We start from the raw sequence: 13571 nt of genomic DNA on the forward strand, positions 1-13571 counted from the left end.
GAAAAATAGAAGAGCTAGAGGCAGCCAAGCCTCAAAACTGTGAAGAGAGGCACTGAGTTATAACCCGCTCTCGGCTGCTAAGCCGGGAGGATGTCAGTCAGTTGATGTGTATAGAGAGATATGGTATGAGAAGGACCTCTTTGGTTAAGAAGAGTGAGAATGCTGTATAAGAGTAAGGGCCCTTTCACACGGAGCGGATCAGTAATGATCCGCTCCGTGTGTCCGCAAAGCTCAGCGGGGATCCTCCGTAAAATCCCCGCTGAGCTGGCAGCTGACAGGGTGGTCCCCGCACACTGTGCAGAGACCGCCCTGTCTTTCCTCCGCTCTCCCCTATGGGGGGATCGGACGAACACGGACCGTATATCCGTGTTCATCCGATCCAGCAGACGGAAGAAAAATAGGATTTCTTCCGTCTGCAAATGCAGATCTTTGCAGGGGTGGACAAATTACGGGTGTCAGCGGATGTTCATCCGCTGACACCCGTAATCACATAGGGACCCATGTATGTCCCGTTTTCATCTGCAAACGGATGGATGAAAATGCGGACATACGGTCTGTATGTGTGAAAGGGCCCTAAGGAAAGTAAGAAAGAGAAGAAAAAAAGAAAGAAGGGGAGAGAGAGAGAGAGTGGTCTCAGAGGGCAATGTGCCTAATCTAAAAGTATAACAGTATCAGTAGCGTTTGGTCAAGGCGTGAAGGATGAGCGTAGGCTTTACAGGGTTGCCAAACTCGCAGAAACTGGTCATGGGTATCAGAGAGTATAGCTGTTATTTTCTCATTGACCATAGTGTTGTTCATGCGATGTTTCACCGCTTCAAAACTTAGTGCTGGAGTTTTTCCAGGCTTTCGCTATAGTTAGTTTGGTTGCAACAAAGAGGTGCGTTGCCAGCTTGCGTTCTACTCGCAATAAGGATTCTATAGGTTGGAAGAGAAGGGCTTTGCAGGGGTTTCTCTTTACATCTGAATAAGGTGATGTTCATAAAAGCACATAAAACACGGATCCACAATCAGGTGGCCATAGGGCAGTACCACCAGATATGGGACATCCGTGATAGCAGGTTGATGGGTATTGGGGAATTATTTGTGCCAGGTGTGTATAGTACCATCGGTATATGACCTTTTAAGCATTTTCTAGAATGACTATGTCTGGAATTCTTTGAAGCACACTGGAGCATAATCTGCCAATCCGCCGTGTCATCTCCACAGCTAGTTCATGTCCCCAATGTTGTTGGTAACTGTAACACATTTTCATTATTGAATTTCAAGTATTTGAAATGGGGTCATCTTTTATGTAACACACTGTATAATATCTGGGACAGAGTTATCTTTTCTGTACTTCTGGTGAGTTCTGTACATTTTCTCAAGCTCAATATCGTGGGCAATACATAGCCGTGTTGTTATTCCATGTACACTAACATGCCTACAATCACAGCACACAGCTCTTCCTGCCCCTCCTTTACCAAGATGGCGCCCCAGTAGCCCCGCCCCTACCACTGCGCACGCGCTCTCCGCCCTCTTTCGCGCGTTGCATGCTGGCCCTCGCGAGCAGCGCTGCGGCGTGAGTGCGGCCTAGTTTGTGGATCGGAGACCCGCCTCACAGGAGAACATACCGACCGAATCTGAGAACACGCCGAACTTTCCCGCCGGTGAACTGTGGAGCCTCAGGGAGAGAAGAAGCGCACAGTCCTCTGTTCAGTCAGGTGACCCCATCCATACCGGGGTAGGTGAGTGAGTCTGGCGGCCGCAGTGTGCCCGTATACGGGGGGCCGGGGAGCTCCGGGGGGACGGGGTGGCATGTGTGGTGCGGAGAGGGGCGGCTGTCTCACGTTGTCCGCCTAGCAGTGTGCGGGGAATCTTTATTGTCTGCAAGGGGAAAGGCCTCTCCACCTGGCCGGACCGAGGGCATGGCGGGAAGACCTCCCAAACCATCCACCTACAGCCCGGCTATGTGTGTGAGGGGCAGGCCGCCCATTCATCCTCCAGTGTGGGAGATCGGGGACACAGCCTGGGTACATGTCTGGGTACCCCCATTATAGTGCCCTCTACCCCCCCCACATGTATGGGTACCCCCATTATAGTGCCCTCTACCCCCCAACACATGTCTTGGTACCCCCATTATAGTGCCCTCTACCCCCCCACATGTCTTGGTACCCCCATTATAGTGCCCTCTACCCCCCCACACACATGTCTGGGTACCCCCATTATAGTGCCCTCTACCCCCCCCCACATGTATGGGTACCCCCATTATAGTGCCCTCTACCCCCCAACACATGTCTTGGTACCCCCATTATAGTGCCCTCTACCCCCCCACATGTCTTGGTACCCCCATTATAGTGCCCTCTACCCCCCCACACACATGTCTGGGTACCCCCATTATAGTGCCCTCCGCCCCCCAGCACGTGTCTGGGTACCCCCATTATAGTGCCCTCCGCCCCCCCAGCACGTGTCTGGGTACCCCCATTATAGTGCCATCCGCCCCCCCAGCACGTGTCTGGGTACCCCATTATAGTGCCCTCCACCCCCCTAGCACGTGTCTGGGTACCCCCATTATAGTGCCCTCCACCCCCCTAGCACGTGTCTGGGTACCCCCATTATAGAGCCCTCCGCCCCCCTAGCACGTGTCTGGGTACCCCATTATAGTGCCCTCCGCCCCCCAGCACGTGTCTGGGTACCCCCATTATAGTGCCCTCCACCCCCCCAGCACGTGTCTGGGTACCCCCATTATAGTGCCCTCCGCCCCCCAGCACGTGTCTGGGTACCCCATTATAGTGCCCTCCGCCCCCCAGCACGTGTCTGGGTACCCCCATTATAGTGCCCTCCGCCCCCCCAGCACGTGTCTGGGTACCCCCATTATAGTGCCCTCCGCCCCCCCCAGCACGTGTCTGGGTACCCCCATTATAGTGCCCTCCGCCCCCCCCAGCACGTGTCTGGGTACCCCCATTATAGTGCCCTCCGCCCCCCCAGCATGTCTGGTTACCCCCCATTATAGTGCCCCCTGCCCCCCCAACGTATCTGGGTACCTTCATTATAGTGCCTCTGTCCCCCAACACATGCCTGGGTACCCCCATTATCGTGCCCTCTAGCGCCCCCCCAACACATGTTTGGGTACACCCATCACAGGGCTCTCTTCCTACCCCCCAAAACATGCCCAGGTACCCCCATTACAGTGCCCTCTACCTACCTTCCCAATACATGCCCGTGTACCTACCTATCACCCAAGATTTTTTTATAGTATTTCAGCACTCCTGGTCTTTAGATGTGGTGGCTGCATTTGTATTTTTTTTTTCACATTTTACTGCCTTTATTTCCAACTGATTTGCCATCAACCAGTTTCCTGTACTATGGGAACTACAGTACAGAGCCGCGTTGTCAACTATGGATTGGGGGACTTGTCAGCAGAAGGCAGAGAAATGGTAGGGGTCCTGCACTGTATGCCGGCCCTTTAGAGCGCATGCGCCAGTAACGTCATCCACTGCATGCACTCTGAATATCTTCTAAACGGCGCACGTTTAGGAGATATTCATAGTACCTACAGGTAAGCCTTACTATAGGATTGCCTTTAGGTGCCAGTGGTAGAACTGAGTTTACTACCACTTTTAGTATGTAAATGACGATAGATTGATGTTGCATGTTAAACCTAGTACACGCAAGATCATCCGTTTTTTGTATGCTAATCTCATATCAAAAACAAATAGGTTACTAAAGTATAAAAGTAATGTAATGTAGTGTATTTGTATTTTCAAACGGAAACTGTATTCATTAAACTAAAATCATAAGACTTGGTATCGTAAGAGGAAAATGTTTGTCCCTTTAGAAAATTTCAGACATAAACTGTATACCAACGATCAGATTATCGTACGATCGTTTCGAAAGCGGTATTTTTTTGTACGATATTCTGATCATGTGTATAGGGCTTTGCCCATAGCAGCCCATTAAAAAAATCTCCTTTTATTGTCACACTGGCAAAAAAAAACGTAGTATTGGTTGCTATAGACAACTAACTTTTCAAGGATTTTATTGGGTTTTGAACATGCTATGTCATAGATGGCTGTGGACCCTGCCTTGAGGGTCAGGTTGCAGAGGTTTATCAAATAAGTGGGGAAAAAAAAGAGAACGTTTCCACCTATAAAGGCTTCACTAAGAACAGGCCGATGGGTAGCCCGGGACAGATTTTGCTATTCGATGTGGCACTAGGTACCATCTTAATAATGCTTTATATAGAATGTTTCCTGGGCAGAGATGGCGCTATATCTTGTGATTTGCTTGCCATATGTCTGACCAGTTAACGGCGTAAGGTTCAAGTCTAAGTCAGTTGCCCAGTTGGAGGTGTAAGCTGGGAGAGGGGGGTCTTTGGCGTGGTTAATAAAGCAAACAAGAGTTTGGTTATTACTCCTTGGTCAGATGTACAGACGTCGGTATGTAGTCATAATGTTGAGGCAGTTTGCTGGTGGTGTAAAAAATGTTTTATCTGAAGGCATCTAAAAACCTTGGAGCCAGAGTTTTTTTTTATTTTTTTTAAAGTGACATATATGCTTCTGTTTCTGCTCTCCTTAAAAATGCTAGTTAACTAGCTGTCCCTTGTTGTAATCATTGAAAGGGAACAAGTAGGCTGTGGGGTCGGTGCGCAGGGGGTAAGATTTTTCGGGGCAATAGCTGGTGTTAGCGCTTCAATCATCATGGCACCATGGTTGGTATGGTGTCAAAATGATTGAAGTGCATTATTTTTTACAGTATATTTCAATGTAATCAGTGAGAGCCCCAAGTGTGTCACGCCACGCTGCCTGCCACCAGGCGGGGGAATGCCACGCTGCCTGCCACCAGGCGGGGGAATGCCACTTTCCACGCTGCCTTCCAGTGCCACCAGATGTGGATTGGATTGTCGCTGCATTGGTGGCACTGGTTAATTTGGCACAGAGGAAGTCCTCTGTGCAGTGGTCGTTCTTGAGTGAGGGCAGGTTATGCGGGGTGGGCGGTGAGAGATGTTTTCTCTCTGCTCCCGCTACACCTCCAACATTCCGCACGCTGTGAGGGCGGAAGAACGGTGATGCTAGGCGAGCAGATAGAGATGTCATGTTTATAAAGCGCAAAAAATAAAGACTGCAGAGGTGATCAAATATCACCAAAAGAAAGCCCCATTTGTGGGAAAAGGGACCTCAATTTTATTTGGGTGCAGCATCGCACAACCGTGCACTTGTTAGTAGGGTTGTCCCGAGATGCCGATACCAAGCATTTGTGCGAGTACTTGTATTCGCACAAATGCTCCCGATGCCTGACCCGATACTTGGTCGGTGGGCGGTGAGGGCGGGCGGCGTCAGTAGGCGGATCGGGCGGAGTGGGTGGGCAGTCTCAGTGGGCGGAGTGGTCGCCATCAGCTTGGACATCCCAACACCCATCTTGGCACACCCTGCCCTTGGCCACAGTAAACCAGCAGCTCATATAGTTTGGGCTGGGTGTAACAAGATGTCTGCTGATACCGAGTGCAGGGTGTACCAAGATGGGCGCTGCAGCATAGCATTTCAAAATACTTTCCTCATGTCATTTATTGCTGCATTTCAGTGCCTGCCCATAAATGCCAGCCACCTGTCAGTGCCATCAGTGCCAGCCACCTATCAGTGCCCATCAGTCCGTTCCATCTATCAGTGCCCATCAGTCAAACTGTCACATGGCATTAAAAAAAGTATTAGTAATTGGTTTCGGGGAGTACATGGGAAAAAAAGTATCGGTACTTGTACTCGGTCCTAAAAAAGTGGTATCGGGACAACCCTACTTGTTAAAGCGACACAGTGCAAAAAATTGCTCGGTCAGGAAATGGGTAAAACCTTCAGGGGCTGAAGTGGTCAACGTCTGAATTAGGCTTGAGATACCTGGCTATTGGCCATTTCTGCTTATGATGTTTTTAAGCGTTTGAGTCTTTATGAATGCAAGTGAAATTCTGGTGTTCATAAATGGTAACAATGACATGTTTTTGTAAATCATGTCACTTTTCCATTTTTAGGTTTTTCATTGAAAATAATTTATGTAATTCACACAGTAATTTGAAGTTGAAGGTAATCCCTTAGTACCTCATCTTTAGCCAAGGCTCCAGATGCCCGTGGTAAGGAACCTGGCAGATTTAGATGTGTGACCATTGGATGGTCTTTGGAGCAGGATCTTTGAAGTGATGGTTGGCAGCACACAAATACAATGCAGACTTTAGCCTTTTGTACCCAGGGCATCTAGCATCTGTGTTTCCCATCCCTGAGTTTGTGTGCTCGTGAGGCACAGGTTTAACACTTGCTGGTAGTTATGTTCATGGTGCTATGTGTTGAAGGACGAATGTAGGGCCCTAGATGAGTTCCTCTCACTGCAGCTTCTGCCCTGTCAAGTCGCAGTCTGCCACATGCTTTGACGTGCTGCAGGTAGCAGAGCTGGATGCTGCCCATATGCTCCCCTCTGGCATGCTAAAACACTGGGATATGATACTCAGGTGCTAGGTGTCCACTGAACCTCAGTCTATGGGTGCAGTCACACCTACGAATACACTCTGCAAGCGATTTACATATGAGAACTCCAGCTGAGTAGACAGCCCCATTGAAAGGAAACAATCTCTGTGTCTAGGAGATAACGGACTCAGTCCGAGGGGATAAAAAGACCATCTTGTGCTTATGCTGTTATAGACACCAACTGAGTCTTAGTTGGAAGGGTGATAACAAAACCAAAGAGACGTGCACAGAGTACCAGGATGTGTGGTAATATGAGGCCACAGTATATGGACATTCTAATGTGGGCTACATATCAGTGCTCCCAGACAACAGCATTGAGCCTCCAGCCTATTGAATGTCCTTGTATGCCTATGCAGAATCATAATGTGCTGTACCTGTAAATCAAAGTATGGACAGTCCCAGCGGTTGGGTCCCAATTAAAGTTTTACAAGTCTTCTAAGTAAATGAATATGTCCACTTTATTGGAAATGAATAAAATCCTCTCACATGGGAAAAGGGTAGAAAAGACTCTCCTGCATGCCCGCCAAGCAGTGCTGTGATGTTGAACATTGCACTCCCAAAATCTTGTGGCCAATCAAATGGTGAATGTTGCTCTACTGACAGCCCAAGTGTGGGGTAATGGAAATGTTCAATCTACTGCTGAAGCGCTCTTCCGTAAAACCCGAGAGTGATGTCACTGCCAATACTCCAAGCCACTTCCGAGTGGAAGAGGAACGTCTGATTCTCCAGGGCAATGTGTTTTGAAGAGATGGCTTTTGTGAAGCCCTGGGTTGAAGGCTAATGGAAGATTTAAATAGCTCAGGACACTGAAAAAGATGGGAAGGGGCAGAATAAAACATTTGTGTGAAGCCACCCACAACACCACAGCATTATTTGTGTTCAAATCGATAATCTGGAAGACTTGACTTGTTATCATTGAGATACAAGTGCCCAAAATGCAATTATATTATGGAGCTTCAGCCCTCAAACTGTGGGATGTTGGGAATATACAATATGTGTACAGAAATGTGCTTTGAAAATGTGACAGGTGAGTGGGCCCTGATTAACTTACGGAAGCCGGAAACCTCCTGTTGCTTTCATTGGGGCTGCCTACTCGCTGCTAATCACAGGAACCACCACTGGCAGGAATCGCTGTAATCGCTGGCAGGATGCATTTGCAGGTGTCAATGCACCCTAATATTTCACTTTGATAAATGAGCTGGCAATTTCCGCTTCTGGTGAAATTAACCATATACAAACAAGAATTTTTGTCTTACAATTTTTTGGTTTCTAGGGCTCAGTATAATACTAATATTTATTTATATTTATTATTTTTTTCCTTTTGAATAGGTTGCTATTGCAAATATGTCTTACCCACCGCATCTGAATCGACCCCCAATGGGGATTCCGACTCTTCCTCCGGGAATACCTCCTCCACAATTTCCAGGATTCCCTCCACCCCCTGGTAAGTACACTTCTTCTCGTTGTTCAAAATTCATATTGAGTATAGAAAACTGATTTTCCACCCATCCATGAAAAACATTGCCACACTCAAAGTAGAGTTACACAGGAGCTTCATTAAAGGGGTTGTAAAGGTACAACTTTTTTCCCCCTAAATAGCTTCCTTTACCTTAGTGCAGTCCTCCTTCACTTACCTCATCCTTCCATTTTGCTTTTAAATGTCCTTTTTTCTTTTGAGAAATCCTCACTTCCTGTTCTGTCTGTAACTACACACAGTAATGCAAGGCTTTCTACCTGTTGTGGAGTGTCGTGCTCGCCCCCTCCCTTGGACTGCGGGAGAGTCAGGACGCCACTAACACACAGCTCCTTTCTCTACCTGCAATGTAGAGAGCGTCCTGACTCTCCTGTAGTCCAAGGGAGGGGGCGAGCATGACACTCCACACCATGGAGAAAGCCTTGCATTACAGTGTGTAGTTGCAGACAGAAAAACAGGAAGTGAGGATTTCTCAGAAGAAATAAGGACGTTTAAAAGCAAAATCAAAGGATGAGGTAAGTGAAGGAGGACTGCACTAAGGTAAAGGAAGCTATTTAGGAAAAAAAAAATTGGACCTTTACAACCCCTTAAGTGTTTTTTTTTTTTTTTTTACCACTTAAAGTCCAAGTCCACCCTAAAACTAAAATCCCTCCATGTACAGACATCCACGGTCTACCACTAACATATCTAACCCTGTAAAGAAGAAATTGGTATGCATACCTTTTCTGAAGCCGATTCAACCCGCTCCAACGCTGAGCTATCATCCGTGGCTTCGCTGTGGAGACGGGTGCAGAGGAGGCAGCAGACAACGGAAGCCTCATAGTAAGTCTATGGGTGACATCACTCCCCATTCATTTCACAGCCGTTGTCGGTTGTGTCCTCTGCAGAGCTTCTGCCGCTGGAGACTGGACTAGCTTCAAAAAAGGTATGTGTGCTAATTTCTTCTTTACAGGGTTAGATAGGTTAGTGTTAGATCGTGGATGTCTGTAGATGCAGTGATTTTAGTGTTGGGGTGGACTTATCCTTTTAATGCTTTGCAGTCGCATAAATTGTGCTATTTTAGCACTTATCAGTAGTGATGCACTTAAATTTAAGCCGTGGAAAATTATCGACTGAAAATAGGGTTTTCAGTGTTGTGCCGAAAGGACTAAAAGCGCTGATAAAGGCAGCTGAAACTGACAGCAATTTTACTTATGGTTGTTTTTCGTAGTTCATGAGACTCAAAAAATGCATCAAAAACGCAACACAGTTGCATTTTTGATGTGTTCTTGCTGTGCTTTCAATGGGTGGGGGGTGCATTTTTTTTTTTTAGTGCAGTTTGCCAAATATGCACAAAAAAAAGCAGCATGCTGGATTTTTAACACTGCTTCAAAAGGTACCGATATTGACCAACAATAAATTTATATTCATTTTAATTCATGATATTAAAAAGTCAACTATAATAAAATTGGTTATAAAAATATATAATTATATTTTTAAAAAAACATCAATTAGGGGTTCGGCCAATTGCATCCTGAATTTTCGGTTTTGGTAGCAGAATTTTAATTTTGGCGCACCACTAATCAGATCAGTGGGAACCTTACAAAACGTGACATTTATCAGACAACTGGGACATACAGTTTCAGAAGAAGGATGGGGCACTATGCATTATGCCTCCTCATTAGGCTTTATCCTGCAGAAGAAGCGAGGACTCTGTATTAGCTTGGTGTTCTAAAAGCTTTACAATATTGGATTTTTTGGAACAGACGGTTTTCAAAATTTCTTTAACCTTTAAAGTCCTATTTTTTTCATTCTACTTTACCCTTAAAGTGCAATATATTTTTGTGCCTTTTTTTTTTACATTTTCATATACTTATTATTTTTTTTCTTATAGGAACTCCAATGATTCCTGTACCAATGAGTTTAATGGCTCCAGGACCAACTGTAAGTCTGTTTCTACTGTACCATAACGTTCAGTCCTAAATAAAGTTACTTCTGTTAACTGCATTTAAAATGCATTGCATCCAGCAAATATACCCTTGCATCTTCTTCTCTTTTGAGAGTTGTCACCAAAGGCCCAAAACCAATGTAAACCTTGTTCTGTTTATAGTCAGCTTGTCTGCATCGTACTGTAGACAATAATATAAGAAAAAGATGCACAGAAACAAATCCTTTGGTGGGTGAAACGGCTATCGTATCTGTATTTAACAAATGTTTTGGGTGTGTGTGAAAGCAATTAGGCGGATGCAGAGATGCCCAAATGCTTTTGTCTGACAGACCGCTTGTCAGATTTACACACTCCCACCTGCTATAGCGTTGGCAGTGAAAGGGGTTAAATGCATAGACAACTTTTTTTCTTTACTTTTTGGAAAGAGAACTGTCAGTTTTTATCTCAATCTGGCAATCTCCCTCATTTACTGTCTTGACAATTTTACCAAACACTGGGTGAAGAAATCTTGAACAGCATCAGACCAAAACAAAAATGCATTTTTTTTGTAGAGTAGTGAAAGGCTTAGCACTTGGATAGAAGTAAAACCCAACAAATGTTTAAACCTTTTTACACTTTGTACACCTAACCTTTAATATTGCAAACTGCTGACCGCTTTTTATACATCATACCAGTACTGGCAAAGTGTTCTGTAGTTTAAAGAGACATATAAAGTAACATCCAAGTCTGAGCAGAAATGGTATGCAATGAAAACAAAGATAAAATGGAGATGGTGGCGCTACCTGCACTTGATAGACCAAGGGGTCTAGAGGGATAAAAGCCTGCAGCAGGCTCAACCTAGGCCCAACCCCTGAGACCAGGGGTAATGCTACAGAAAAAGACTACCTCTAGGACAGCAAGGGGTCCTCATAGACAAGTGTAGGTATTTGCAAAGAAATATGACTGGTGTAATATAAACTACCCTAATGCCCAAGTCATACAAGCTGGCACAGGGTAAACAATTCGTCTTAAGCTGATGAACAATATGTGAATAATAAGTGCAAACCTAATCACAAGTTAATAATAAATAATAAGAAATAGGTGATGCGATCCACTAGATAAGTGAGTGAACCTGTGGTTAGACCCCAAAAGTGAAAAGGGGGAGGGGAATCCTATTGGTTCAGACAATTATATATGTATAGAAAAGTGTCCTTAAACCACATAAAATAAATAATGCTCCCTCAAAGATGGGAGATGTCTTGTGAAGCACAGTGATAAAGCAATGTGCAAAAAAGGCTAACTGTCCATTAAATAAACAAGGTGTGGCAATATTAAAAAGTGACTTAGTCCATAAACATAAAAAATAGTGTCCAACACTGCATGTAACCCCAAAAGGCTGAGTCAAATTGAAAGGATAACTAAGCATCCATAAGGCTCCCAGAGGTATCCACAAACTGGCAGTGTATGGGTTAAATATTCGAGAAGGTTCTTTCAACAGTTCATAAAGTGTCTGGTGCTCTGTGCTGACAGGGGTAAACGGGTGACTTCAGGTGCTCCCCCACATGTGTCCCCACTCACCAGATGCTGCAGCCCCTGCAGGGGAAAACTGCGTTTATCAAATGCGGCCCAGGACCTCCTTGCCACCACTCACTGGAATTCCAGTATACGGATCTCCAAGTCCAGAGGTGAAAGACAAAAATGTTGGGCACTTCGGTATTCACCAAAGAAGAATGAAATTTGCATTATCTGCAAAATTTCTTTTAGCTGTTTTGACAGCCTAAATTTTGTTGCACTTCTACTGATTGGACTTTACCAAAACTGAGAGAATGACACTCTTTGGCAGTGGTGACGGGAATGGGAACCCTGACACACTTCTCGCTGCTAAAAATTTTGAAACAGAGCGTGTGACTGACTGTCTAACATTCAGTTATGGAGGGCCGATTGTACACTGAAACAACCAAACCGGCTTTTATACACAATAATTCAGTTTTTCATCTAAGCATAGGTGTTGTCTACTTATAAGAAGATCGTCTCCTCTGCTGACCAGATGTAGGTCTGCTTTGAAAGTTTTAGGGCCCATGTAGGTGGGCTTGGTTGTGCTATGTTTTATGTGCATTAGAAGTGCACATGAAAAGTAGAACAGATCAAATCATTTATCACAATCCTTGGCTCCCAAACAAAATTTACGTCCCTTTTTTTTACCCACAAATATAGCTTTTTTTGGTGGTATTTGATCACCTTTGCGGTTTTTATTTGTGCCATGAACAAAAATAGAGCGTCAATTTGGAAAAAAAACAAATATTTTTTACTTTTTGCTATAATAAATATCCCCAAAAATATATAAAACTTTTTTTCCTCAGTTTAGGCCGATACGTATTCTTCATATGTTTTGGTAAAAAAAAAAATCGCAATTAGCGCTTGATAGGTTTGCACAAAAGTTATAGCGTCTACAAAATAGGGGATAGTTTTATGGCATTTTTTTTTTTTTTTTTACTAATAATGGCGGCGATCGACTTTTTTTTTTTTTATATCCTGACTGCGACATGGCGGACACATCGGCCACTTTTTACACATTTTTGGGACCATGGTCATTTTTACAGTGATCAGTGCTATAAAAATGCACTGATTACTGTGAAAATGACACTGGATGTGAAGGGGTTAACCACTAGGTGGTGCTGAAGGGGTTAAGTGTGCCTAGGGATGTGTTCTAACTGTAGGGGGATGGGCTGTGTGCGACAGGACAGTGATCACAGCTTCTGATTACAGGAAGCTGTGTACACTGTCCTGTCACTAGGACTGTTTACATCAGCATTCCCCACTTCTTCCTCACCGTGACACGATCGCGGGTATGCCCGCGGACATCGAGCTTGCGGAATGCCTGCGTGCACAATGCTGCTTCTTAAAGGGGACGTATATATACGTCCTTTTGCATGCCTGTGCCATTCTGCCGACGTATATCTGCGTGCGGCGGTCGGCATGTGGTTAAACTGCCTGATCAAGTTTTTTTTTTTCTTACATTCTTTGGCTTGCATTGCAAAATTAAAAAATGCATCTTCTGTTCCATTGTGGTTAAAATGTGTTTTTTTCCTATTGAAAGGTTTTACTACCTACAGTATCTATGGTTGGAAAACATCTCGGGCCTCGGAAGGATCTGATGGGTCTTAAGAACAAAGAAAATGATGAGAACAGCGGACCAACAACCACTGTTTTTGTTGGCAATATTTCTGAGAAAGCCTCTGATATGCTTATCAGACAACTTTTAGCAGTGAGTACAGTTTTAAACACATTCACCAGTAAGTTGTGTGTTCATTTTTTTTTTGGACCTGTTTTCAGGGCATTCAAATTGAAGAATAAATTATACTGGTTAGAAAATGAAACAAGCATGTAGCTGCTGTAAACAAGTACACTTTTCTTCCCATATATGTGGAAGGCCATTTTTTTCAATTAAACACTATAGCGCTGATGCTCATTTAGCACTATAATGTGTTAAATGTAAAACTAGAAATATATTGGCCGCTGCGAGTGAATTTAAATAGCTAGGAACATGTTCTATTAAGGCAGACTGTCACTGTATGAATTAAAGGAGATGCATTTTTTTCCCTAAATGGCTTTTTACCTTAGTGCAGTCCTCCTTCACTTACCTCATCCTTCCATTTTGCTTTTAAATGTCCTCATTTCTTCTGAGAAATCCTCACTTCCTGTTCTTCTG

The 13571-nt window shown here is 44.6% G+C and overlaps 1 protein-coding gene across 3 annotated transcripts in view; it reads left to right on the plus strand.

Annotated features, from left to right (window-relative positions):
• The first annotated feature begins 1523 nt into the window (after positions 1 to 1523).
• RBM25 (RNA binding motif protein 25) overlaps positions 1524 to 13571 on the plus strand; it is a 68281-nt gene continuing 56233 nt past the window's right edge. For 2 of the 3 annotated variants that reach the window (XM_040331970.1, XM_040331972.1), the window contains exons 1-4: positions 1524 to 1724; positions 7812 to 7926; positions 9830 to 9879; positions 12960 to 13127. In XM_040331970.1, the coding sequence (XP_040187904.1) occupies positions 7827 to 7926; positions 9830 to 9879; positions 12960 to 13127 (318 nt within the window). In that variant the 5' untranslated portion in view covers positions 1524 to 1724; positions 7812 to 7826. The remainder of the gene's footprint in view (positions 1725 to 7811; positions 7927 to 9829; positions 9880 to 12959; positions 13128 to 13571) is intronic. The other variant, XM_040331971.1, reaches the window with a different exon arrangement.

The sequence above is a fragment of the Rana temporaria genome, chromosome 13, assembly GCF_905171775.1.
Source record: "Rana temporaria chromosome 13, aRanTem1.1, whole genome shotgun sequence".
NCBI lineage: Eukaryota > Metazoa > Chordata > Amphibia > Anura > Ranidae > Rana > Rana temporaria.